Source organism: Scomber scombrus, chromosome 5 (genome assembly GCF_963691925.1).
Source record: "Scomber scombrus chromosome 5, fScoSco1.1, whole genome shotgun sequence".
In the NCBI taxonomy this organism is placed as follows: Eukaryota; Metazoa; Chordata; class Actinopteri; order Scombriformes; family Scombridae; genus Scomber; species Scomber scombrus.
In genome coordinates, this window is record NC_084974.1 from 16,599,289 (window position 1) to 16,622,835 (window position 23,547).

The window sequence follows — 23,547 nt, forward strand, 5'->3', positions numbered from 1 at the left end:
ACACATTCATTCTGCCTCAATACAAAATAAATCTGAAATAAATTGCATCTTAGGCCCTGCCCTCACTTCTTCTCCTACCCTTATGGGTGGTGCGTGCAAATTTAAACTATACTATAGGTCGATAAAAAGGGGTGACATTGAAATAAAACTACATATCTGGCCTCAGAGAAAGGGTTAACAGGAGGAAAGCAATGTGGGCATTTTTAGATTTGCTCTTGCTCATGTTTTTCATGTTATTGTTTGCATATGTTTTCCCTGCTATGTCTCCCCCTCTTTATTCCTCCGCCTGTCAGTTACAGGGACAGTTTCATCTCAATGGGATGCACAAAGCTGGAGATGTGGTTCTGGGTGGACTGTTTCAAGTCCACTTCTTTTCTGTCTTTCCTGACCTGTCTTTTACCTCAGAGCCACAAGAGACTACCTGCCATGGGTGAGTTTCTCAGAAAAGCAGCAAGAAGCATGAACTAGAGGAAATTAAGTCTAAAATAATTAAAATCTGTTTATATCCTCTTTTTAACAAATTACTTTTTTGTAATTATTGCTATTTAACTGGGTTACTTGTTGGCTAAATATTTACATTTGTAATATATAAGTACGTCTCTGTATAGTTACTGTCTCATATTGTGTTTTTTTATGATATAATTCAAGATTATTTTTATGTTAGATTTGATGTTCTAGGATTCAGGCAGGTCCAGACCATGGCTTTTGCTATTAATGAGATTAATAGAAACTCCAACCTGCTGCCTAATGTGACCCTGGGATACAGTCTGTATGATAACTGTGTCAACCTAGGAGTTGGATTCCGTGCAGCACTGTCATTAATCAATGGTCAAGAGGAAGAATTTATATTACAAAAGAGCTGTGTAGGTGCCCCTCCAGTTCTAGGGATTGTGGGCGATTCTTCCTCTACACGTACTATTGCCATCTCCACTGTCTTAGGTTTGTACAGAGTGCCTATGGTAAGTTTTACACTTCTCACATATAATAATTCTTTTGGAAATTTTTGATTGAATTTCAAATTTAATTTCAATTTTAAACATAGAATAATCAACTTTAAAATAGTTTAAAGAACATGCAAAGGCTTTGATTATTTTTTAGGATGTGCAGTCTTTGTCTTTCACAGGTGAGTTATTTTGCCACATGCTCCTGCCTGAGTGACTGGCAAAAGTTTCCATCCTTCTTTAGGACAATCCCAAGTGATGCTTTCCAGGTGAATATCTGTCAGCAAAATGAAAATGGACAATACATATCATCTCCAGTTTGCATGCCTGTATTGCAATGGCACAATTATTCCTCTTGTTTATGACCAGCCACATTCTTTGTGTTAGAAAACACAACTCAAAGGGAATCATTTTTGTGTCATTAACAGTCTTAGATATGTTTTCAGATAAGAAAACTGAAAGGACAATAATTAAACACAGCCCATTGTCTAACCTGTTTAGCAGTTTTTCCACTTACATGATATACCATCCTGCACAGTAATCCCTCCACTCTCTTTTCAAATAGGTTAATGCGATGATTCAGATTCTGAAACGGTTCAGCTGGACTTGGACAGGTCTCCTCGTCAGTGATGATGACTATGGACTCCATGCTGCCCGATCATTCCAAGCTGACCTGGCTCAGTCTGGTGGAGGTTGTCTGGCTTATTTGGAGGTTTTGCCCTGGGGTAATGACCAAGCTGAGCTACGGAGGATTGTGGATATAATGAGGAAATCCACAGCTCGTGTGGTCATTGTATTTGCGCATGAGAGTCACATGATTGGTCTCATGGAAGAGGTTTGAGGTTTAATTCAAAACACAACTCTTTTTTGACAAATCATTATGTGAATTGTCAACTAAATAGATACTTAAAACTTAATTTCAGAAATCTTTTTTTTTTAAAGAAGTAGAATAACGTGAATAATAAAAGAACTAATGCAGTATATGGTTTCAAAGTTAAAATAACATTTTTGTCTAATTGCAACCAATAATTAATTGAATATGTCACACATCTGTTAAAAGTGCTGTTTATATGGTGTTTGAGTAAGATCACTGAATCAGACAAATCTAATTAACTACAGTAATACATCTTTATACTCATAATAGTGTATAATATACAATATTCTATGTATTAATGAGTAAAAAAATAAACAAACTATGGAAAATTCCGAAGACTAGACAATACCTTAGTGGGATTGCACTGTAAACTTATATTTGTAGTTTAATGCATCGCACAGGTGGTGAAGCAGAATGTGACAGGCCTTCAGTGGATTGCCAGTGAAGCCTGGACAGCAGCTGCTGTGCTCCAGACTCCCAACCTCATGCCGTATCTGGGTGGCACACTGGGCATTGCCATCCGTCGAGGAGAAATACTAGGCCTCAAAGATTTCTTATTAACAACACGTCCAGACCTACATTACAACAACAGTTATGAAAATAAGTTGGTGAGTGTTTAACCCTCTAATGTGGTGTATTTAAGAATAGCATATTATCTCTGTGTATAACACATAGTTTTGAACATATTTTAGGTAAATCAATTTTGGGAACACACATTTCAGTGCAGATTTGCACCATCTTCATCAGGTTGGGTGGATGGTGGGGAAGCACTATGCACAGGAGATGAGGACCTAGAGAATGTGGAGACTGAGTTTATGGATGTGTCTAACCTCAGGCCTGAGTACAATGTGTACAAGTCTGTGTATGCTCTGGCGCATGCCCTTGATGACATGCTGCAGTGTGTACCAGGCAGAGGACCTTTCAGTGGGTGCAGCTGTGCAACTTTGCAAGGACTGGAGCCGTGGCAGGTGTGATATCAAGTTACGATTGATCTGTTTATGCTTTTAAAGAGTTGTTTCACCTTCAGGAAGTGAATGTTTTTTTGTGGGATATAATATTAGGGAAAACAATACATTACAGTATGTAATTATGACATTTGTACACAACCATTAATTTAATGATATTCTTCCAGAAATTATTTAAAGTAAATTATTTGAACTTAGTATAAAAGATAAAACTAATAGTTTGTTTTGTGATAGTGATGATGGTATTAACCCATTTAACAAGGATAGCATCCTGGATTTCAGGGTGTTCCAATATAGTTAGTATCTATACTAACTATAAACTCAGAAGTTTGTAGTCTGTTGGACTCTTTGTCTCCATATCTGTGTTGTTTTTTGTTTTTTTTAATTATTTCTTTCATCTTTATTTGAAGCTTGTACATTATTTACAAAAGGTCAACTTCACCACGCCATTTGGTGATCAAGTGTCATTTGATGAGAATGGTGATGCTTTACCAATATATGACATTATGAACTGGCAGTGGCTCCCTAATGGAAGAATAAAAGTTCAAACTGTGGGTGCAGTTAAGAAGTCAGCATTTACAGGTGAAAAGCTCACAATTGATGAGGACAAAATCTTCTGGAACTTTCAATCCAAAGAGGTCAATTATATAATGTTCTTTTTTGACAGTCAATCAGTTTTCTATTTGACTTCTATATAGTAGTGTAGATTAACAAATATGTATCTTTCTTCTTAAAGCCACCCCGATCAGTGTGCAGTGAGAGCTGTCCTCCAGGTACCCGAATGGCCAGAAAAAAGGGTCAACCTGAGTGCTGTTTCGACTGTATCCTTTGTTCTGAGGGAAAGATCAGCAGTAATACAGGTGGGTGTTCATTTACAAATATTTTATTTTACAAATGTGTATCTAAACACTTCCTCTATTTTCATAGACTCTACAGAGTGCACCAGTTGTCCAGAAGACTTCTGGTCCAACCTTCAGCGCGACCAATGTGTTCCTAAGAAAACAGAATTCCTCTCCTACCATGAGCCTCTGGGCATCTGCTTGACCATCACATCATTGCTAGGCACATTTATCTGTGCTGTTGTCCTTGGGATTTTCATCTATCATAGCAGTACTCCCCTGGTACGCGCTAACAATTCAGAACTGAGTTTCCTGCTCTTAATCTCACTGAAACTATGTTTTTTGTGTTCACTGCTGTTCATCGGCCGCCCCAGACAATGGACATGCCAGCTGAGACATGCAGCATTCGGTATCAGCTTTGTGCTTTGTGTCTCATGTATTCTGGTGAAAACCATGGTGGTTCTGGCTGTGTTCAAGGCCTCCAAACCAGGAGGTGGAACCAGTCTGAAGTGGTTTGGTGCTATGCAGCAGAGAGGGACAGTTCTGGTTCTTACATCTATCCAGGCAGCAATCTGCACTGTGTGGCTTGTCACATCTTCACCAGCTCCTCATAAAAACACTCAATACCACAATGACAAGATAGTTCATGAGTGTGTAGTTGGCTCCACTATTGGGTTTGCAGTGTTGCTGGGTTATATTGGCTTACTGGCTATCCTCAGCTTCCTGCTAGCATTTCTGGCAAGGAATCTTCCAGACAACTTCAATGAGGCCAAACTCATCACTTTTAGTATGCTGATCTTCTGTGCTGTGTGGGTGGCCTTTGTCCCTGCTTATGTCAACTCCCCAGGCAAATATGCAGATGCTGTGGAGGTATTTGCCATCCTGGCTTCCAGTTTTGGCCTCTTGGTGGCACTGTTTGGCCCCAAATGTTACATAATTCTGCTGAGACCTGAGAGAAACACAAAGAAAGCAATCATGGGTCGGGCACAACCAAGTGATTAATGTAACTTTATTAGTTCGAACCAATATGTATTTTGAATTTTTAATTCAGTAGTGATCTGCCTCCTCCCATATAAAACAAACAATGAACTGTTGTTTTTTAAATCTAGGCATGTATGAAGTGTAACCCATAAATACACTAGTTACTAAAAGAAATAAAGAAAGGTTTATAAAAACATTTTATATTGCCTCCTTCTTTTTTTTGAACAAATTCACTCTGATTTCAAAGACTTACTTAATACTCAAATGGCCATGTTCATGTTGAGTAAGCAATATTGTCACTGTGGTAGCAACTTTTCAGCCGACCCACACCCAAAAGCATAGCCTGCTTCATCATAACATTTAAATAATAATAATAATTAAAGCTGCGAGCAGCGTTGGGCGGAACCTCGCCCCCTTGCGCAAGTCGGGCCGCGGCGAAGCGAAAAGGTTTCTGTCAGGTGCATTTAGACGCATTCGGACCCGGGAATTTATTGGACACTGCAATAAGTAGATACACGTTACACACACGATCTCTCTCTCTGTCTGTGTAGACATTTAGACTGAGCAACTGAAATGAACTGCCACTTGGATGAGTCAAACAGGAGAGGAAGTTATTTCCAGTGAAACCTGTAGATATGTTTGTAGTTCATGCTCATGTAATTCGTGTTTGATCTAGACTTTGACAGCAATGTCAGTGAAATAGTTGACAGACTGCACAGATATCTAAAATCATAATAATACAGTCAATAAACTTGAACAAGAATCAGAAAACTTCCTTATCAGGTATCATGACAAGTTTTCTCCACTGGGTGACACACTAAGACCACAAATGAACCTGGCTCAGCCAACTGCATACACACACACAAAGTCGTTGCCATGGTACTTAACGACTGCAGAGCATGCACAGACAGAATGGAGATTCAGGATTGAATGGGAGAGGAACAGTGTGCGCATGTGGGGCCGCAGATCAAAAAGTATAAAACATAGCCAGACCAAATTACACACATCTATAGATGAGACTTGTGGCTACATTTTGACGTTTGAATGGAGTCTGTATCTGAAAGTATGCAGGAATAATATATATATTTTGAAAAAGCCTGAAAAATCGTCCAAAATCATACATTTAAAGGCAAAATGTGCACTTCCTGTTGGATTTAGGTCAGTGGTGTCAGCGCGTGATTTGTAGGTCTTGATAAGACAAACAATTGAGTTTTGGTTTGATCTTTCTACGACATTCCTATCAGGCGTAGTGGCCGTTTTACTGCTTCTAGGTGGCGCTAGAGAGTTCGACGTTGTTTGTTTTTCCATTTTATTGAACTTATGGCCAGACCTGATGTGCATTCCAAATTTGGTGAGTTTTGGAGCAGGTTTAGGGGGTCAAATTAAGGCGCAAAGAGGCGGTTGAAGAAACATAATAATAAATGGCACACTAAGACCACAAATGAACCTGGCTGAGCCACACACACAGTCGTTGCCATGGTAGTTAACGACTGGAGCGCATGAGAACAGAGCATGCACAGACAGCAGTACGGATTGAATGGGAGAGGAACAGTGTGCGCATGTGGGGCCGCAGATCAAAAAGTATAAAACATAGCCAGACCAAATTACACACATCTATAGATGAGACTTGTGGCTACATTTTGACGTTTGAATGGAGTCTGTATCTGAAAGTATGCAGGAATAATATATATATTTTGAAAAGCCTGAAAAATCGTCGAAGATCCCACATGTAACGGCAAACTGTGCACTTCCTTTTGGATTTAGGTCAGGGGTGTCAGCGTGATTTCCGCGGAAGACCAAAGAGGAGAGCGTTACAGTAGTCCAGACGGGATATGATCAGGGTGTTTACCAGGATAGCGGTGCAGGTTGGTGAAAGTGAGGGACGGAGACGGTTGATGTTCCGTAGATGGAACTATGCAGTCCGAGTAACGTTATTGATGTGGGCCTCGAAAGATAATGTGCTGTCCAGGATAACACCCAGGCTCTTTACCTGATGCGATGTAGGAACAGTGGAATTGTCGATGGACATGGAGAAAGTGTTGAGTGTTGCTAGGGTAGATCTGGTACCAATGAGGAGGACCTCAGTTTTTTCGCCATTGAGTTTAAGAAAGTTGAGTGAGAGCCATGATTTAATTTCCAGTAAGCAATCCGATAGGGCGATGGGTGGCAGAGTGGAAGAAGGCTTAGTGGAAAGATAGAGTTGGGTATCATCAGCGTAACAATGGAATTGAATGTCAAATTGTTTATGTAAAGTGAAGCTTCATGTTTTTATTAGACAGAAAAACAACACTGTCTCTGGGGCTCCATGTGTAAAGATGTTGCCAAATTTCAATAGATAAATGTATTAAAATGAATAGATTGGTGTATATTAAATTTTATTTTATTTTATTTAACTCCAATTTGGATTTTTATTATAACTGTATTACTGACTGAAAAACATAATTCACTCTCTGTCAAGAGGTTACTTTTTTGTGAGAATAAAGTATTTCGTGCTTTGAGTTGACTGTTGTCACAGTAGGTACAGTCAGGTAAGTGTGTTGAGGACTTGGCAAGTTCAACTACGAAGTACAAATTTCCAAGACACAAATAAACTTTATTTCTTAGAATAGAATTTGAAATAATTAAAAAAAACGATGGCCTCATCGTATTGTTGGGTTATCAAGGACATTTTTCATTTTTTTGTGTTGATAAATGTTGAAGATATCATTAAAATCGACAGTGAGGAAAATGGGTTACTACCTGGCAGCAAGTTCTCCCGTCCACCCACTGGACTAATGTGGTCTGTAGGGGTCTAAAAATGTAAAAAAAGAAAAAAAAGAAAGAAAGAACATCATCAAACAGTTACAAAAAAAACTCTCTCTGCAGCACAGTCGGGTCTGTGTCTTCCACGATACGGCACACAGCCCTATAATGTTATCCAATTTTGTCATTTTAAAGACTCAGTTTCTTGGTTTGACAACTTATAAAACTTAGTTCTGGGCTCTTTATCCTGTCAGAAGTGTATCCCACCACACAGCAGCTTTTAGGCATTTCTCTGTTGTTTTCTAGCACACACATGTGACAAGGAGGCACTTTCATGCAATGCAAAGTTAAAGGAGATATGAATTGTTTTCCCCTCTGGTTTAAAATAAATAAATAGTTGCAATCCGTCTCTATAGAAAAGAATAGGCCAAAAAATGGAAGCATCTCACAATTTTAGAGCATTTATTGTGAAACTAATATTTTTCGTTCTGTCAACCAACGTAGCCATTCCACATTTTAATGCGAGACTGGGTTGGTTTGAGAAAAAGCCATTGTTTCATTATTTTGCTACATGGCCATGGTTTTAGTTACGTTTATTAAATGAGCACACATTAATTCTGCCTCAATACAAAATCAGTCTGAAATGAAATCCATCTTAGGCCCTGCCCCTATTTCTTCTACTGCCCTAATGGGTGGTGTGTACATGATTCAACAATACTGCCAGTAAATAAAAAAGGGGTGACATATAAATTAAACTAAATGACTGGCCTCAAAAAAAGAGTTAACAGGAGGGAAGTCATGTGGGCATTTTTAGATTTGCTCTTGCTCATGTACTCCATGTTATTGTCTTCATATGTGTCCTCTGCATCTTCCCCTTTTTATTCTTCCTCTTGCCAGTTACAGGGACAATTTCATCTCAATGGGATGCACAAGGCTGGAGATGTGGTTCTGGGTGGGATGTTTAAAGTACACTTTTTTTCTGTCTTTCCTGACCTGTCTTTTACCTCAGAGCCACAAGACACTATCTGCCATGGGTGAGTTTTTCAGAAAAGCAGCAAAAAGCAGAAACTGTTTGGAAATCAATCCCATGTTTGAATGTATTTTTGATAACCAGATATTCTAAAATAATTACATTGTGTATTCATCCTCTATTAAATATATTTGTATTTATAGTCTTTTTGCAATTTAAGTATAATAATTATTGTTATTTTACTGGGTTAATTGTTTGCAAAATATGCAACTTGTACAATGTGTTCCTCTTTTGACAGTTACTGTATCATGTTAAAAGTTTTAATGCAGATTGTGGTGTTTTGTTCTATTAGTTTTGATGTTCTAGGATTTAGACATGCTCAGACCATGGCCTTTGCTGTTAATGAAATCAACAGAAACTCCAACCTGCTGCCTAATGTGACTCTGGGATACAGTCTGTATGATAACTGCGTCAACCTAGGAGTTGGATTTCGTGCAGCGATGTCATTAATAAATGGTCAAGAGGAGGAATTTATATTAGAAGAATGCTGTGTGGGAGCCCCTCCCATTCATGGAGTTGTGGGGGAATCTTCATCTACACGTTCTATTGCCATTTCTACTGTCTTAGGTTTGTACAGAGTGCCTATGGTAAGTTTTATGCCTTACCATTTAACCAAACCTTTTTTTTTTTTGCAATTTTAAACGCATCATGATCAACCCTAAAAGGTTTAGAAACCCATAAAGGCTTTTAATGTTTTAAGGATTTGCAGTCTGTGTCTTTCACAGGTGAGTTATTTTGCCACATGCTCCTGTCTGAGTGACCGGCAAAAGTTTCCTTCCTTCTTTAGGACAATCCCAAGTGATGCTTTCCAGGTGAATATCTGTCAGCAAAATGAAAATGGATAATACATATCATATGGAGTTTAGCATGCCTAAATAAAAGTGGCATAATTAATCCTGTTGTCAAGCCACATTCTTTGTATCATTAACAAAGGTGTAAAATCTCAGATAACCAAGCTGAAAGGCAATAATGTAACATGGTCCAACCTGATTAGCTGATTTTTCACTTGCATGATATACCAACCTGCACACTAATCCCTCCACTCTCTTTTCAAATAGGTTTGTGCTATAATTCAGATTCTGAAGCGGTTCAGCTGGACTTGGACAGGTCTGCTCGTCAGTGATGATGATTATGGACTCAATGCTGCCCGATCATTCCAGTCTGACCTGGCTCAGTCTGGTGGAGGTTGTCTGGCTTATTTGGAGGTTTTGCCCTGGGGTAATGACCCAGCTGAGCTACGGAGGATTGTGGATGTAATGAAGAAATCCACAGCTCGTGTGGTCATTGTATTTGCGCATGAAGATCACATAATTCACCTCATGGAAGAGGTTTGTGGTTTAATCAAAAACATGACTTAATCACTCATCTGTAATTCAGAAGACTAGACATTTTGATTATACATTTCTATCTTTTATGAAATGCATTGCACAGGTGATGAAGCAGAATGTGACAGGCCGTCAGTGGATTGCCAGTGAAGCCTGGACATCAGGAGTTGTGCTGCAGACCCCGGACCTCATGCCATACCTGGGTGGCACACTGGGCATTGCCATCCGCCGAGGAGAAATACCAAGCCTTAAGGATTTCCTATTAAAAACACATCCAGACCTACATCACAACAGCAGTTACGGAAATAACATGGTGAGAGTTAAACCTTTCAATCTGATGTGGTATTTGAAAGAATAGAATAGTGTCATTGTGTGTAACACATGAATTCTGAGTTCTGAATATTTCAGGTAAATCAATTTTGGGAACACATATTTCAGTGCAGATTTGCACCACCTCCGGCAGGCTGGGTGGAATCTGGGGGAGCACTATGCACAGGAGAGGAGGACCTAGAGAAGGTGGAGACTGAGTTTTTGGATGTGTCTAACCTCAGGCCTGAGTACAATATTTACAAGGCTGTGTATGCTCTAGCCTATGCCCTCAATGAAATGCTGCAGTGTGTGCCAGGCAGAGGGCCTTTCCGCGGACGCAGCTGTGCCACTTTGCAAAGACTCAAGCCATGGCAGGTGTGATATAGAGTTTACTTATTGCTGACTGACAGTAATGGTCAGGGTTACCAATGCAGAAATAATATGTGTCACTAAATATACAGTATTATCACTGCTCTGAATTCCCTTTTTTTCACATGTCCTATTTGGTTTTCCTCTATCCCATATTTTGATTTACATAGCTTGTATATTATTTACAAAAGGTCAACTTCACCACACCATTTGGTGATCAAGTGTCATTTGATGAGAATGGTGATGCTTTACCAATATATGACATTATGAACTGGCAGTGGCTCCCTGATGGAAGAACAAAAGTTCAAACTGTGGGTGCAGTTAAGAAGTCAGTGATCAAAGGTGAAGAATTCACAATTGATGAGGACAAAATCTTCTGGAACTTTAAATCCAAAGAGGTAACCTTTGTCCTTTGGCCCACAAATAATTACGTGTAGTAGGGTTAAGTAGTGCATAATAACAGATATTTATTTTTCTTATACAGCCGCCCCGGTCAGTGTGCAGTGAGAGCTGCCCTCCAGGTAGCCGCATGGCCAGAAAGAAGGGTCAACCTGAGTGCTGTTTTGACTGCATCCCTTGTTCAGAGGGAAAGATCAGCAATATGACTAGTTAGTGTCAATTTTTAAATATCGTTATTTGGAGATATAATATAAACATGTATCTCAATACAATACCTTCCATATTTTCACAGATGCTATGGAGTGCACAAGGTGTCCAGAAGACTTCTGGTCCAGCCCCCAGCGTGACCACTGTCTTCCTAAGAAAACAGAATTCCTCTCATATCATGAGCCTCTGGGTATTTGTTTGAAAACCACATCATTACTGGGCACATTTATCTGTGCTGTTGTCCTGGGGATCTTCATCTATCATCGCAGCACACCCATGGTACGCGCTAATAATTCAGAACTGAGTTTCTTGATCTTGATCTCACTGAAACTATGTTTTCTGTGCTCACTGCTGTTCATTGGTCGCCCAAGACTATGGACATGCCAGCTGAGACATGCAGCATTTGGAATCAGCTTTGTGCTTTGTGTCTCATGTATCCTGGTGAAAACCATGGTGGTTCTGGCTGTTTTCAAGGCCTCCAAACCAGGAGGTGGAGCCAGTCTGAAGTGGTTTGGTGCTGTGCAGCAGAGAGGGACAGTTCTGGCTCTTACATCAATCCAGGCAGCAATCTGCACTGCCTGGCTTGTATCTTCTTCACCAGTTCCTCATAAAAACACTCAATACCACAATGACAAAATCGTGTACGAATGTGTAGTTGGCTCCACTATTGGGTTTGCAGTGTTGCTGGGTTATATTGGCTTACTGTCTATCCTCAGCTTCCTGTTAGCATTTCTGGCAAGGAATCTTCCAGACAACTTCAATGAGGCCAAACTCATCACTTTTAGTATGCTGATCTTCTGTGCTGTGTGGGTGTCCTTTGTCCCTGCTTATGTCAACTCCCCAGGCAAATATGCAGATGCTGTGGAAGTATTTGCCATTCTGGCCTCCAGTTTTGGCCTCTTGGTGGCACTGTTTGGCCCCAAATGTTACATAATCCTGTTTAGGCCAGAGAGAAACACAAAGAAAGCAATCATGGGACGAGGCACAACCACATGATAAAAGTAACAGTTAAAAACAACTTGGTCCAAATTAGTATGTATTTTGAATTTATTCAGTAGTAACCTACCACCTCACATATATAGACTTGTATTTTGTTGTTGTCTAAATTGCAAATAATTAATACAGAAGTTACTAAAAGCAATAAAGAAATGCTTATACAAAAAAAATAACAACATTGCCCCATTTCTTTCCTTGGTCATATTCACTGTGATTGTTTAGTTTCCACATCATGATATCCCATGGAAATCAAATCAGGACTATTATAGTATATTACACTATAGTTTTTAAAATAGGCTGCACAAAAACTATTATTCCAAGACTTTGCACAGTCCTCAATCAAATCACATTTTTAACTTTGAGTAAATATCAACTGAATATAGTGTGTGCACGTTTTTGTTCCCAAATTAATACATTGAATGTTATTGTGAGTTCTAGTTTATGCAAGTGTTACATTTGTATATAACAACTACTCTCTTTGTGTGGAAAATGTTTGAATGTTTTTCATTTACAACAACCCTTATTCTTAGTGCAGAATAAATAGAGTCATATAAAACACAAACTTGGTAAGCATTACAAATAAGTGTTTTTATGTAACACTCAAATGGCTTCTTAGCATGAAGTGAAATTACATTCTTTGATATAGCATGTGTAGCTTGGTGTCGTATAATTAATGGTTGCTCAACTTGATGACCTTTCCTTATTGAAGCCCATTTGGACTAGCTTAACAAGTTGAGGCAAATATGTTAAATATACTGTGCAAAAAACAGCTCTAAGCATATGAAAACGAGGGGAAACAAGTCAAGGTAAAGTGTCAAACAAATTTGATTGAGAAGAGTAACATTGTAACTGTAACTATATGATATACTGTATGTAGGATGACCCTTCCGTTCATTTTTTGAAATAAAGTGTAAGTAATGATAATTATAAAGTTATGAGAGACTCTGTATAATGTATCACATTACTTGAGGGTGCGCATGTTTATTTAATCAGTAGTCATTAGTTTTGAGCCTTTCAGTATGTGTTCAGTTAATCAGGAAGGACTTATGAAGATTAATATACTATCGCCCAGTGTGTTCTCTATAGTTATCATCATTATCAACTACATAGCATTAATTCTAGGTTATTCAGAAAACTTATTGATAGCCTTTAATAAATAGCCTTTTATTTTCCAATAGGAAAAAGAAAAGATAAATATTAAAGGATAGGTAAGCAGTTTTTCAAGCCTGTTATAACAATAGGTGTCTAAATGAACACTGAATAATTTGTTAGAATAGTTTGTTTCTCCTGTGATCATTCCCCTTATCCTTTGCCAATTTGACAGAGTATTTATATCAAGCTTTATACTGTTGTTAAACAAAAGAAAAGTGTAATCAGGTATAGGCCCAGATTAATATGAATTATATTCCTTAACTCAATCGTCCGTCCGTCCGTCTTCTTCCGCTTATCCGGGGTCGGGTCGCGGGGGCAGCAGCCTAAGCAGGGAAGCCCAGACTTCCCCAGCCACTTTGTCCAGCTCTTCCTGGGGGATCCCGAGGCGTTCCCAGGCCAGCCGAGAGACAGTCTCTCCAGCATGTCCTGGGTCTTCCCCAGGGTCTCCTACCGGTGGGACGTGCCCTGAACACCTCACCAGGGAGGCATCCGGGAGGCATCCTAACTAGATGCCCGAGCCACCTCATCTGGCTCCTCTCAACGGGGAGGAGCAGTGGGTCTACTCCGAGCTCCTCCCGGATGACCGAGCTTCTCACCCTATCTCTAAGGGAGAGCCAAGCCACCCTACGGAGGAAGCTCATTTCGGCCGCTTGTACCCGCGATCTTGTTCTTTTGGTCACTACCCAAAGCTCATGACCATAGGTGAGGGTAGGAACGAAGATCGACTGGTAAATCGAGAGATTTGCCTTTCGGCTCAGCTCTCTCTTCACCACAACGGATCTGTGCAGAGTCCGCATTACTGCTGACGCTGCACCGATCCGCCTGTCGATCTCCCGCTCCATCCTTCCCTCACTCGTGAACAAGACCCCGAGGTACTTGAACTCCTCCACTTGGGGCAGGATCTCATCCCGACCCGGAGAGTGCACTCCACCCTTTTCCGGTTGAGGACCATGGACTCGGATTTCGAGGTGCTGATTCTCATCCCGAGAATCAAATGCAAACCGATCCAGTGAGAGTTGGAGGTCACGGTCTGATGAAGCCAACAGGACCACATCATCTGCAAAAAGCAGTGACCCAATCCTGAGGTCACCAAACCGGACCCCCTCAATGCCCTGACTGTGCCTAGAAATCCTGTCCACAAAAATTATGAACAGGATCGGTGACAAAGGGCAGCCCTGGCAGAGTCCAACCCTCACTGGAAACAAGTCCGACTTATTACCGGCAATGCGGACCAAGCTCTGACACCGGTCATACAGGGAACGGACGGCCATATCAGGGTGTCCGATACCCCGTACTCCCGGAGAACCCCCCACAGGACTCCCCCAGGGACACGGTCGAATGCCTTCTCCAAGTCCACGAAACACATGTGGACTGGTTGGGCAAACTCCCATGCACCCTTAAGGATCCTGCAGAGGGTGTAGAGCTGGTCCACAGTTCCACGACCCGGACGAAAACCACATTGCTCCTCCTGAATCCGAGGTTCGACTATCCGACGGACCCTCCTCTCCAGCACCCCCGAATAGACCTTACCAGGGAGGCTGAGGAGTGTGATCCCCCTATAGTTGGAACACACCCTCCAGTCCCCCTTCTTAAAAAGAGGGACCACCACCCCAGTCTGCCAATCCAGGGGCAATGCCCCTGATGTCCACGCGATGCTGCAGAGTCGTGCCTCCGGAGTCCCACAGGCAAATAAGGTCCTATAGGACTCCTTCTTCAGCTTGACGGCATCCCTCACCGCCGGTGTCCACCAGCGGGTTCGGGGATTGCCGCCACGGCAGGCACCGACCACCTTGCGGCCACAGCTCCGGTCGGCCGCCTTAACAATGGAGGCACGGAACATGGCCCACTCGGACTCAATGTCCCCCGCCTCCCCCGAAACACGGTCAAAGCTCTACCGGAGGTGGGAGTTGAAACTCTCTCCGACTCTGCTAGACGTTCCCAGCAGACCCTCACAATATGTTTGGGTCTGCCAGGTCTGACCGGCATCCTCCCCCACCATCGTAGCCAACTCACCACCAGGTGGTGATCAGTTGACAGCTCCGCCCCTCTCTTCACCCGAGTGTCCAAGACATGCGGCCGCAAGTCCGACGACACGACTACAAAGTCAATCACCGAACTGCGGCCTAGGGTGTCTTGGTGCCAAGTGCACATATGGACACCCTTATGCCTGAACATGGTGTTTGTTATAGACAATATGTGATGAGCACAGAAGTCCAATAACAGAACACCACTTGGGTTCAGATCGGGGGGGCCGTTCCTCCCAATCACACCCCTCCAGGTCTCACTGTCGCCGCCAACGTGAGCGTTGAAGTCCCCCAGTAGAACGAGGGAATCCCCAGAGGGAGTACTTTCCAGCACCCCCTCCAAGGAGTCCAAAAAGGGTGGATACTCTGAACTGCTGTTTGGACTATAGCCACAAACAACAGTCAGGATCCGTCCCCCCTCCCGAAGGCGGAGGGAGGCTACCCTCCCGTCTACCGGGGTGAACTCCAACATACAGGCACCAAGCCGGGGGGCAATAAGTATTGCCACCCCTGCCCGGCGCCTCTCACCAGTGGTAACTCCAGAGTGGAGGAGAGTCAAACCCCTCTCGAGAAGACTGGTTCCAGAGCCTTTGCTATGTGTCGAGGTGAGGCCGACTATATCTAGCCGGAACTTCTCAACCTCGCGCACCAGCTCAGGCTCCTTCCCCACCAGAGAGGTGAAGTTCCACGTCCCTAGAGCTAGCTTCTGCAGTCGAGAGTCGGCTGCCGCCCAGCTCACAGCGCACCCAACCCCTCTGGCCCCTCCCACTGGTGGTGAGTCTGTGGGAGGGGGGTGAAGGCCTGGCCACCAGGCGCTCGCCATCGAGACCCACCCCCAGGCCTGGCTCCAAGGGGGGGCCCCGGTAACCCACGTCCGGACGAGGGCCACGGAAGACCATTTATTGAAATCATCATAAGGGGTCTTCTTGAGCTACCCTTTGTCTGGTCCCTTGTCGATTCTCATAGAATGCTGCTTTCAATCCAGTCCAGAAGGAAAAGTTCATCAAGGGGTTGAACTTGGCCATGACTCCCCTCATTATTCATTTCTGACACCATGTAAATAATTATGATGGAGGCTTTGATGTGGCTTTTGCTGATTTTAGTGAATCTCTGTGAGATATCATTTCAACAAACTCTCGCAAGATCATGAAGTCTCCTACGTCTTTACTGTATTGCCATACCGTATATCACAGGCTTGGCCTGTAATTAGGCCAAGTTAGCATATAACGAGTTATCATTTTGTACTTCATTACTTGAGCTATGTGTGCGGGTGTATGTAAGTATATTATCATCTGTATTTGACAAACATAAATAGAAAACCTATACCATTACTCACTGGAACATGTAACAAGAAAATCTAAAAAGGGTGCCTCCATGTTTGTGACTAAACAAACTAATATCTGACAACTTAATATATGCTTAATACCATTAAGATTCAATAAACCTCAATCAAACAGATGCAGAGGAGCAATGAGAAATGGATAAAATATGTTTTCCATCAGATGTCTTTAAATGCTGCTGCCTTCTATTTTAGTAAACTCTGACTCAATAGTGAAGTCAATACACTGAGATCTGCTTTTGTCCCCACACAAATATGTGGGTATCCTCACTGCACAGTTGCTTTTCTGATACATACATCTGCTCAATTTTTTTGTAAACTGGCAGGTAAATGTGTGTTTTATTCGGGGGTAATGCAGTCACATTAATCAGCCTGAATTTAAGTACTGTACAACTTAATTTACATATGGAAAAGTCTATTTAATGTGACATTTAGCAAAACTATAGCTATGCACTGAGATGATGCAGTCTATGCAGTTTTCAGACATTCCTATTAAATGAGGACATATTAATTCTGCCTCAAAACAAAATAAATCTGAATGAAATGCATCTTAAGCCCTGGCCCCTACTTCTTCTACTGCCCTAATGGGTGGTGTGTGCAAGATTAAACTACACTGCAAGTCAATAAAAAGGGGTGACAGAAATAAAACTAAATGACTGGGCTCAGGAAGGGAATTAACAGGAGGAGAGTCATGTGGGCATTTTTAGAATTGTTCTTGCTCATGTACTTTATGTTGTTATCTTCATATGTTTCCTCTGCTGTGTCTTCCCCTCTTTATTCCTCCTCTTGCCAGTTACAGGGACAGTTTCATCTCAATGGGATGCACAAGGCCGGAGATGTGGTTCTGGGTGGGCTGTTTAAAGTACACTTCTTTTCTGTCTCTCCTGACCTGTCTTTTACCTCAAAGCCACAAAAGATTACCTGCCAGGGGTGAGTCTGTTAGTGTAGAATCAAAAAGCAGAGAATAGGGGACATCAATTTTCCCTTTTGAATGTATTCTTAAAAATAAGATATTCTAATATAATAGCATTGTGTTTTTATCAACTTTTAAAATGTTATATTATTATTTATAGTATTATTTCTAAGCTTGTTCAGTTTAAGTATACTAATTATTGCTATTTAATTTAATTGTATAATAAAATATACTGCTTGTGCAACATGTACCTCTTTTGACAGTTACTGTATCATATTTTGTTTTTTAATATAAATTGTGGTACTCTTTTCTGTTAGTTTTGATGTTCTAGGATTTAGACATGCTCACACAATGGCATTTGCTGTTAATGAGATCAACAGAAACTCCAACCTGCTGCCTAATGTGACCTTGGGATACAGTCTGTATGATAACTGCGTCAATCTAGGAATTGGATTTCGTTCAGCACTGTCATTAGTCAGCGGTCAAGGAGAAGAATATATACTACAAGAGAGCTGTGTAGGAGCACCTCCAGTCCTGGGGATTGTGGGTGATTCTTATTCTCAACCTACTATTGCCATCTCCACTGCCTTAGGTTTGTACAGAGTGCCTATGGTAAGTTGTATACCTTACCATTTAATGATTATTTTGGATGGTTATGGATGGAATTAAACTTTATTTAAAATTGAAACACAGAATAATTAACCTTAAAAAGGCAAAAGAGCTTGTAAAGCCTTTGAAATTGTTATGGATGTAGTCTGTTTTTATGTCACAGGTGAGTTATTTTGCCACATGTTCCTGCCTGAGTGACCGACAAAAGTTTCCATCCTTCTTTAGGACAATCCCAAGTGATGCCTTCCAGGTGAATATCTGTCAGAAAAATGAAAATGGATAATACATTTCTTCTGCAGTTTGCAAGCCTGTATTGCAATGGCACAATTAGTCTTCTTGTATATGACCAGCCACATTCTTTGTGTCATCAACAGAAGTGTATGGTCTCAGATAACAAAACTGAAACGGATTAATGAAACATGGTCCATTTTAGAACCTGTTTAACTGTTTTTTCACTAAAATGATATACCATCCTGCACACTAATCCCTCCACTCTCTTTTCAAATAGGTGCGGGCTATGATCCAGATTCTTAAACGGTTCGGCTGGACTTGGGCAGGTCTGCTCGTCAGTGATGATGATTATGGACTCCATGCTGCCCGATCATTCCAAGCTGACCTGGCTCAGTCTGGTGGAGGTTGTCTGGCCTATTTGGAGGTTTTGCCCTGGGGTAATGACCAAGCTGAGCTACGCAGGATTGTGGCTATAATGAAGAAATCCACAGCTGGTGTGGTCATCGTCTTTGCACATGAGAGTCACATGATTTACCTCATGGAGGATGTTGGTGGTTTGATCCAAAAACAAGACTCCTTGACTTATTTGTAGTTCAGAAGACCAGACACATACTTTAAGTATGAACTTATATATTTGGTATAATGAATTGCACAGGTGATGAAGCAGAATGTGACAGGCCGTCAGTGGATTGCCAGTGAAGCCTGGACAGCAGGTGCTGTGCTCCAGACCCCCGACCTCATGCCATACTTGGGTGGCACACTGGGCATTGCCATCCGTCGAGGAGAAATACCCGGCCTAAAGGATTTTCTGTTAAGAACACGTCCAGACCTACATCACAACAACAGTTATGAAAATAACATGGTGAGAGTTTAAGCTTTCAATTTGATGTGGTATTTGAAAGAATAGTATAGTGTCAATGTGTATAACACATGGTTTTGGACATATTTCAGGTAAATCAATTTTGGGAACACACATTTCAGTGCAGACTTGCACCACCTCCGGCAGGCTGGGTGGAATCTGGGGGAGCACTATGCACAGGAGATGAGGATCTAGAAAAAGTGGAAACTGAGTTTTTGGATGTGTCTAACCTCAGGCCAGAGTATAATATTTATAAAGCTGTGTATGCTCTGGCGCACGCTCTTGATAACATGCTGCAGTGTGTACCAGGCAGAGGGCCTTTCAACAGGCGCAGCTGTGCCACTTTGCAAAGACTGGAGCCGTGGCAGGTGTGATATTCACTTACACTAAACCTGTTCATATGATAAATCCTGTGCTTCAGTATTTCTTTCAGTTCTCCCCACTTCTGAGTGATAGCAATGCTGAAATGATATCTTTTCACTAAATATACAGTATTATCACTACTCTGAATTCCCTTTTTTCACGTCCTATTTTATTTTTCTCTATCCCATATTCTGATTTACATAGATTGTGCATTATTTACAAAAGGTCAACTTCACCACACTATTTGGTGATCAAGTGTCATTTGATAAGAATGGTGATGCTTTACCAATATATGATATTATGAACTGGCAGTGGCTCCCTGATGGAAGAACAAAAGTTCAAACTGTGGGTGCAGTTAAGAAGTCAGTGATCAAGGGCGAAGAATTCACAATTGATGAGGACAAAATCTTCTGGAACTTTCAATCCAAAGAGGTCACCTCCCATAAATGATTCACTGTAGTAGGGTTATATACTGCAGATTAACATTTATTATTCTTTTTACAGCCACCCCGGTCAGTGTGCAGTGAGAGCTGTCCTCCAGGTACCCGCATGGCCAGAATGAAGAGTCAACCTGAGTGCTGTTTTGACTGCATCCTTTGTTCAGAGGGAAAGATCAGTAATGTGACTGGTTAGTTTCAGTTTTTAAATGTTGTAGTTTGGAGATATAATATAAACATGTATCTCAACACTATCCATATTTTCACAGACGCTACGGAGTGCACGAATTGTCCAGAAGACTTCTGGTCCAGCCCTCAGCGTGACCACTGTCTTCCTAAGAAAACGGAATTCCTCTCCTACCATGAGCCTCTGGGTATCTGCTTAACCACCACATCATTGCTGGGCACATTTATCTGTGCTGTTGTCCTGGGGATCTTCATCTATCATCGCAGCACACCCATGGTACGCGCCAACAATTCAGAACTGAGTTTCCTGCTCTTAATCTCACTTAAACTATGTTTTCTGTGCTCACTGCTGTTCATCGGTCGTCCCAGACTATGGACATGCCAGCTGAGACATGCAGCATTTGGAATCAGCTTTGTGCTTTGTGTCTCATGTATCCTGGTGAAAACCATGGTGGTTCTGGCTGTTTTTAAGGCCTCCAAACCAGGAGGTGGAGCCAGTCTGAAGTGGTTTGGTGCTATGCAGCAGAGAGGGACAGTTCTGGCTCTTGCATCTATCCAGGCAGCAATCTGTACTACGTGGCTTGTCACATCTTCACCAGCTCCTCATAAAAACACTCAATACCACAATGACAAGATAGTTTATGAGTGTGTAGTTGGCTCCACTATTGGGTTTGCAGTGTTGCTGGGTTATATTGGTTTACTGGCAATCCTCAGCTTCCTGCTAGCATTTCTAGCAAGGAATCTTCCAGACAACTTCAATGAGGCCAAACTTATCACTTTCAGCATGCTGATCTTCTGTGCTGTGTGGGTGGCCTTTGTCCCTGCTTATGTCAACTCCCCAGGCAAATATGCAGATGCTGTGGAGGTATTCGCCATCCTGGCTTCCAGTTTTGGCCTCTTAGTGGCACTGTTTGGCCCCAAATGTTACATAATCCTGCTGAGACCTGAGAGAAACACAAAGAAAGCGATCATGGGTCGGGGCATCAACAAATGATAAAAGTAACACTTTCTGTGCAGAATGTATAAATTAATTTGATCTGTTCTGTATTTTCAACAGAGGAAACTAGACACAATAAAGAAAGATTTAAATAGTGATTTTTGCAGTTTTTCAGATAATTTAGTTTTGCATTTCCTTGGATTTGAAAGATGAAAACCATTTTGAACTGTGTGAACAATTTGAGTGTGGTCTCACTAGCAATGGTAAACACAGGACTGTTTCTTCTGCATTTCTGTACACTTGGCATAGACTTGGCTTCAGCATATGACTTTACAACCTCAGATGACAGAAAGTGACAATCCCTAATCCAGTTACTCTAGTACTTACAAGTGACTTTGGTTTGAGGAAGCTACTTGCCAATGGGACAGTTGGAACAGCATCAGCTCATACATTTTCAGTGGTTGCAAAGTGGGAAACACATTAACATTGAAAAAATCACTACACTTGTTCCCAGGGGGATTATATTATGGATGAACACAACAGGCAACACAAAAAGTGTTACGTTTCATGTTAGAAACTCAAAGTTTCAGTATCCTCCATGGATAGTTTCAGTATCCTCCAGTACCAATGACCTTCATAGATAAACTTATCAAATTATAAAGTGATACTGTTTCTTTTTTCTTTTTTCTTGTATGGCTGCAATAGGATTCTGTAAAATCAAGTTCAAAATGATTAAGTTTGTGCCTTGTGGTTTCAATTAACTAATTTGCATCAAAGACTATCAAATTCAAAAATGTCTGAGTTTCATGATTGTTTTTTAGTTTGATTTACAACATAATACCTTTTTGTGCCTGCTTCACAAAGTTTTATAAAGGCACCCAAATAAGATAACTTTTTTAAGCCATCATTTTAGAGTATGTGTGGGAATGTATACACCAAGACAAATAAAAAACAACAACCTATACCACTGTTCATTGGACAAAGGTTTAAGAGGGTACATTCATATTTGTGCACAACACGAGTAATATGCAATAACCTTCAATCAAATAGAGGCAAAGGAGCAGTGAAAAAAGGATGGGAAGACAATAACAAATCTCAAAGTATGCTGCTACCCTCTAGTGGACAATAAGTTAACTCTGACTGCACTATATTGGAGTCAATGAACAAAGGACTGATTTAGGCAAATTATAAACTTAATTTGGTGTGCTTGTGTCCCCACACAGATATGTGGTTATCCTCACTATCAATTGACTCTTCTTACATACTATCCGCTTAGATGTTTGCAAAGTACCAGGTAAATGTGTCTTTTATTGTGAAGTGATACAATCAGACTCATCACATTATTTAAATATACATATGGAAACATCAACTTAATGTGACATTTAATAAACTATATAGCCACTGAGTTGATGCAATTCTCAGAGATTACTGTTATCTACAACTCAATATAAAATACAAATTGTTTCTTTTATGAGAGACAGCAATTTCGTTGTATGTGAACATGCAATGATAAATGAAGGCATTCATATGGATGGGATGGTTGCTGACATGGCTTTGGTGATATGTTATTGAATGACTACACATTAATTCCTTAGTATAAAAACAATTTGAAATTAATGCATCTCAGCTGATATTTACTCAAAGCTAAAAATGTGATTCTATTGAGGACTGCGCAAAGTCTTAGCTTCCACAATTATGGAATAATCCCTTATGAGCAATCCATTTGAACAGCACAATAATCCCGATTTGATTTCCATGGGATTTCATGAGGTGAATATATATATATATATATATATATATATATATATATATATATATATATATATATATATATATCACATTCAAATATATATATATATATATATATATATATATATATATATATATATATATATATATATATATATATATACTTATATATACTTTATATACTTTAGTTAGTTTTTTTAAACTGTTACTTTTATCACTTGGTTGTGCTTTGTACCATGTTTTTGGCCTAATTGAAGTTATCTGGAAGATTCCTTGCCAGGATTTCTAGTAGGAAGCTGAGGACAGACCTATCAGAATAGGGGTGATGTGGTCAGACGATTTGGTGCGGGTGATGATCCGGGCGTCCGAGTTCTGAATAATTTGCAGTCTGTTGATGAGTTTGGCAGGAAGTCGGGTGAGGAGGGCATTGCAGTAGTCAAGGCAGGAAGTGACAAATGAATGAACCAGGATTTCGGTGCTGGATTGGGACAGTGATGGGCTGAGTCTGGAGATGTTTCTGAGGTGGAAGAAGTCAGTCCGGGTGATGTTTTGAATGTGAGGTGCAAATGAGAGGGTGCTGTCCAGAGTGACGCCAAGGCTCTTGACTTGGGGGGAAATGGGTACAGGGAATCCGTCGTTGATGATGGGTGTGGCTGGGGTGTGTGATTTTGTGAGGGTGGCTTTGGAGCCGATGAGCAGGGCCTCGGTTTTATTGCCGTTGAGCTTCAGGAAGTTCCTGCTCATCCAGCTCCGGATGTCTTCCAGGCAGGT

At 41.1% G+C, this 23,547-nt stretch overlaps 2 protein-coding genes across 2 annotated transcripts; both read left to right on the top strand.

Annotated features, from left to right (window-relative positions):
• Positions 1-293: 293 nt before the first annotated feature.
• On the top strand, positions 294-4,621 carry LOC133980201 (extracellular calcium-sensing receptor-like). The gene is made up of 9 exons (XM_062418841.1): positions 294-430; positions 665-959; positions 1,124-1,210; positions 1,507-1,776; positions 2,217-2,423; positions 2,508-2,783; positions 3,191-3,340; positions 3,487-3,640; positions 3,708-4,621. Exons 1-9 carry the CDS (start codon positions 321-323, stop codon positions 4,619-4,621), a joined length of 2,463 nt encoding a protein of 820 aa, XP_062274825.1. The 5' UTR covers positions 294-320.
• A 3,645-nt stretch (positions 4,622-8,266) lies between these two features.
• Positions 8,267-21,084, top strand: LOC133980965 (uncharacterized). Its single transcript, XM_062419853.1, has 21 exons — positions 8,267-8,376; positions 8,665-8,959; positions 9,098-9,184; positions 9,431-9,700; positions 9,804-10,010; positions 10,106-10,381; positions 10,546-10,773; positions 10,860-10,983; positions 11,067-11,975; positions 14,881-15,029; positions 15,581-15,758; positions 15,866-16,016; positions 17,159-17,422; positions 17,723-18,017; positions 18,178-18,264; positions 18,523-18,792; positions 18,901-19,107; positions 19,197-19,472; positions 19,672-19,899; positions 19,972-20,095; positions 20,174-21,084. The coding sequence occupies exons 1-21, from the start codon at positions 8,267-8,269 to the stop codon at positions 21,082-21,084; spliced, it is 5,646 nt and encodes a 1,881-aa protein (XP_062275837.1).
• The last annotated feature ends 2,463 nt before the right edge of the window (positions 21,085-23,547 follow it).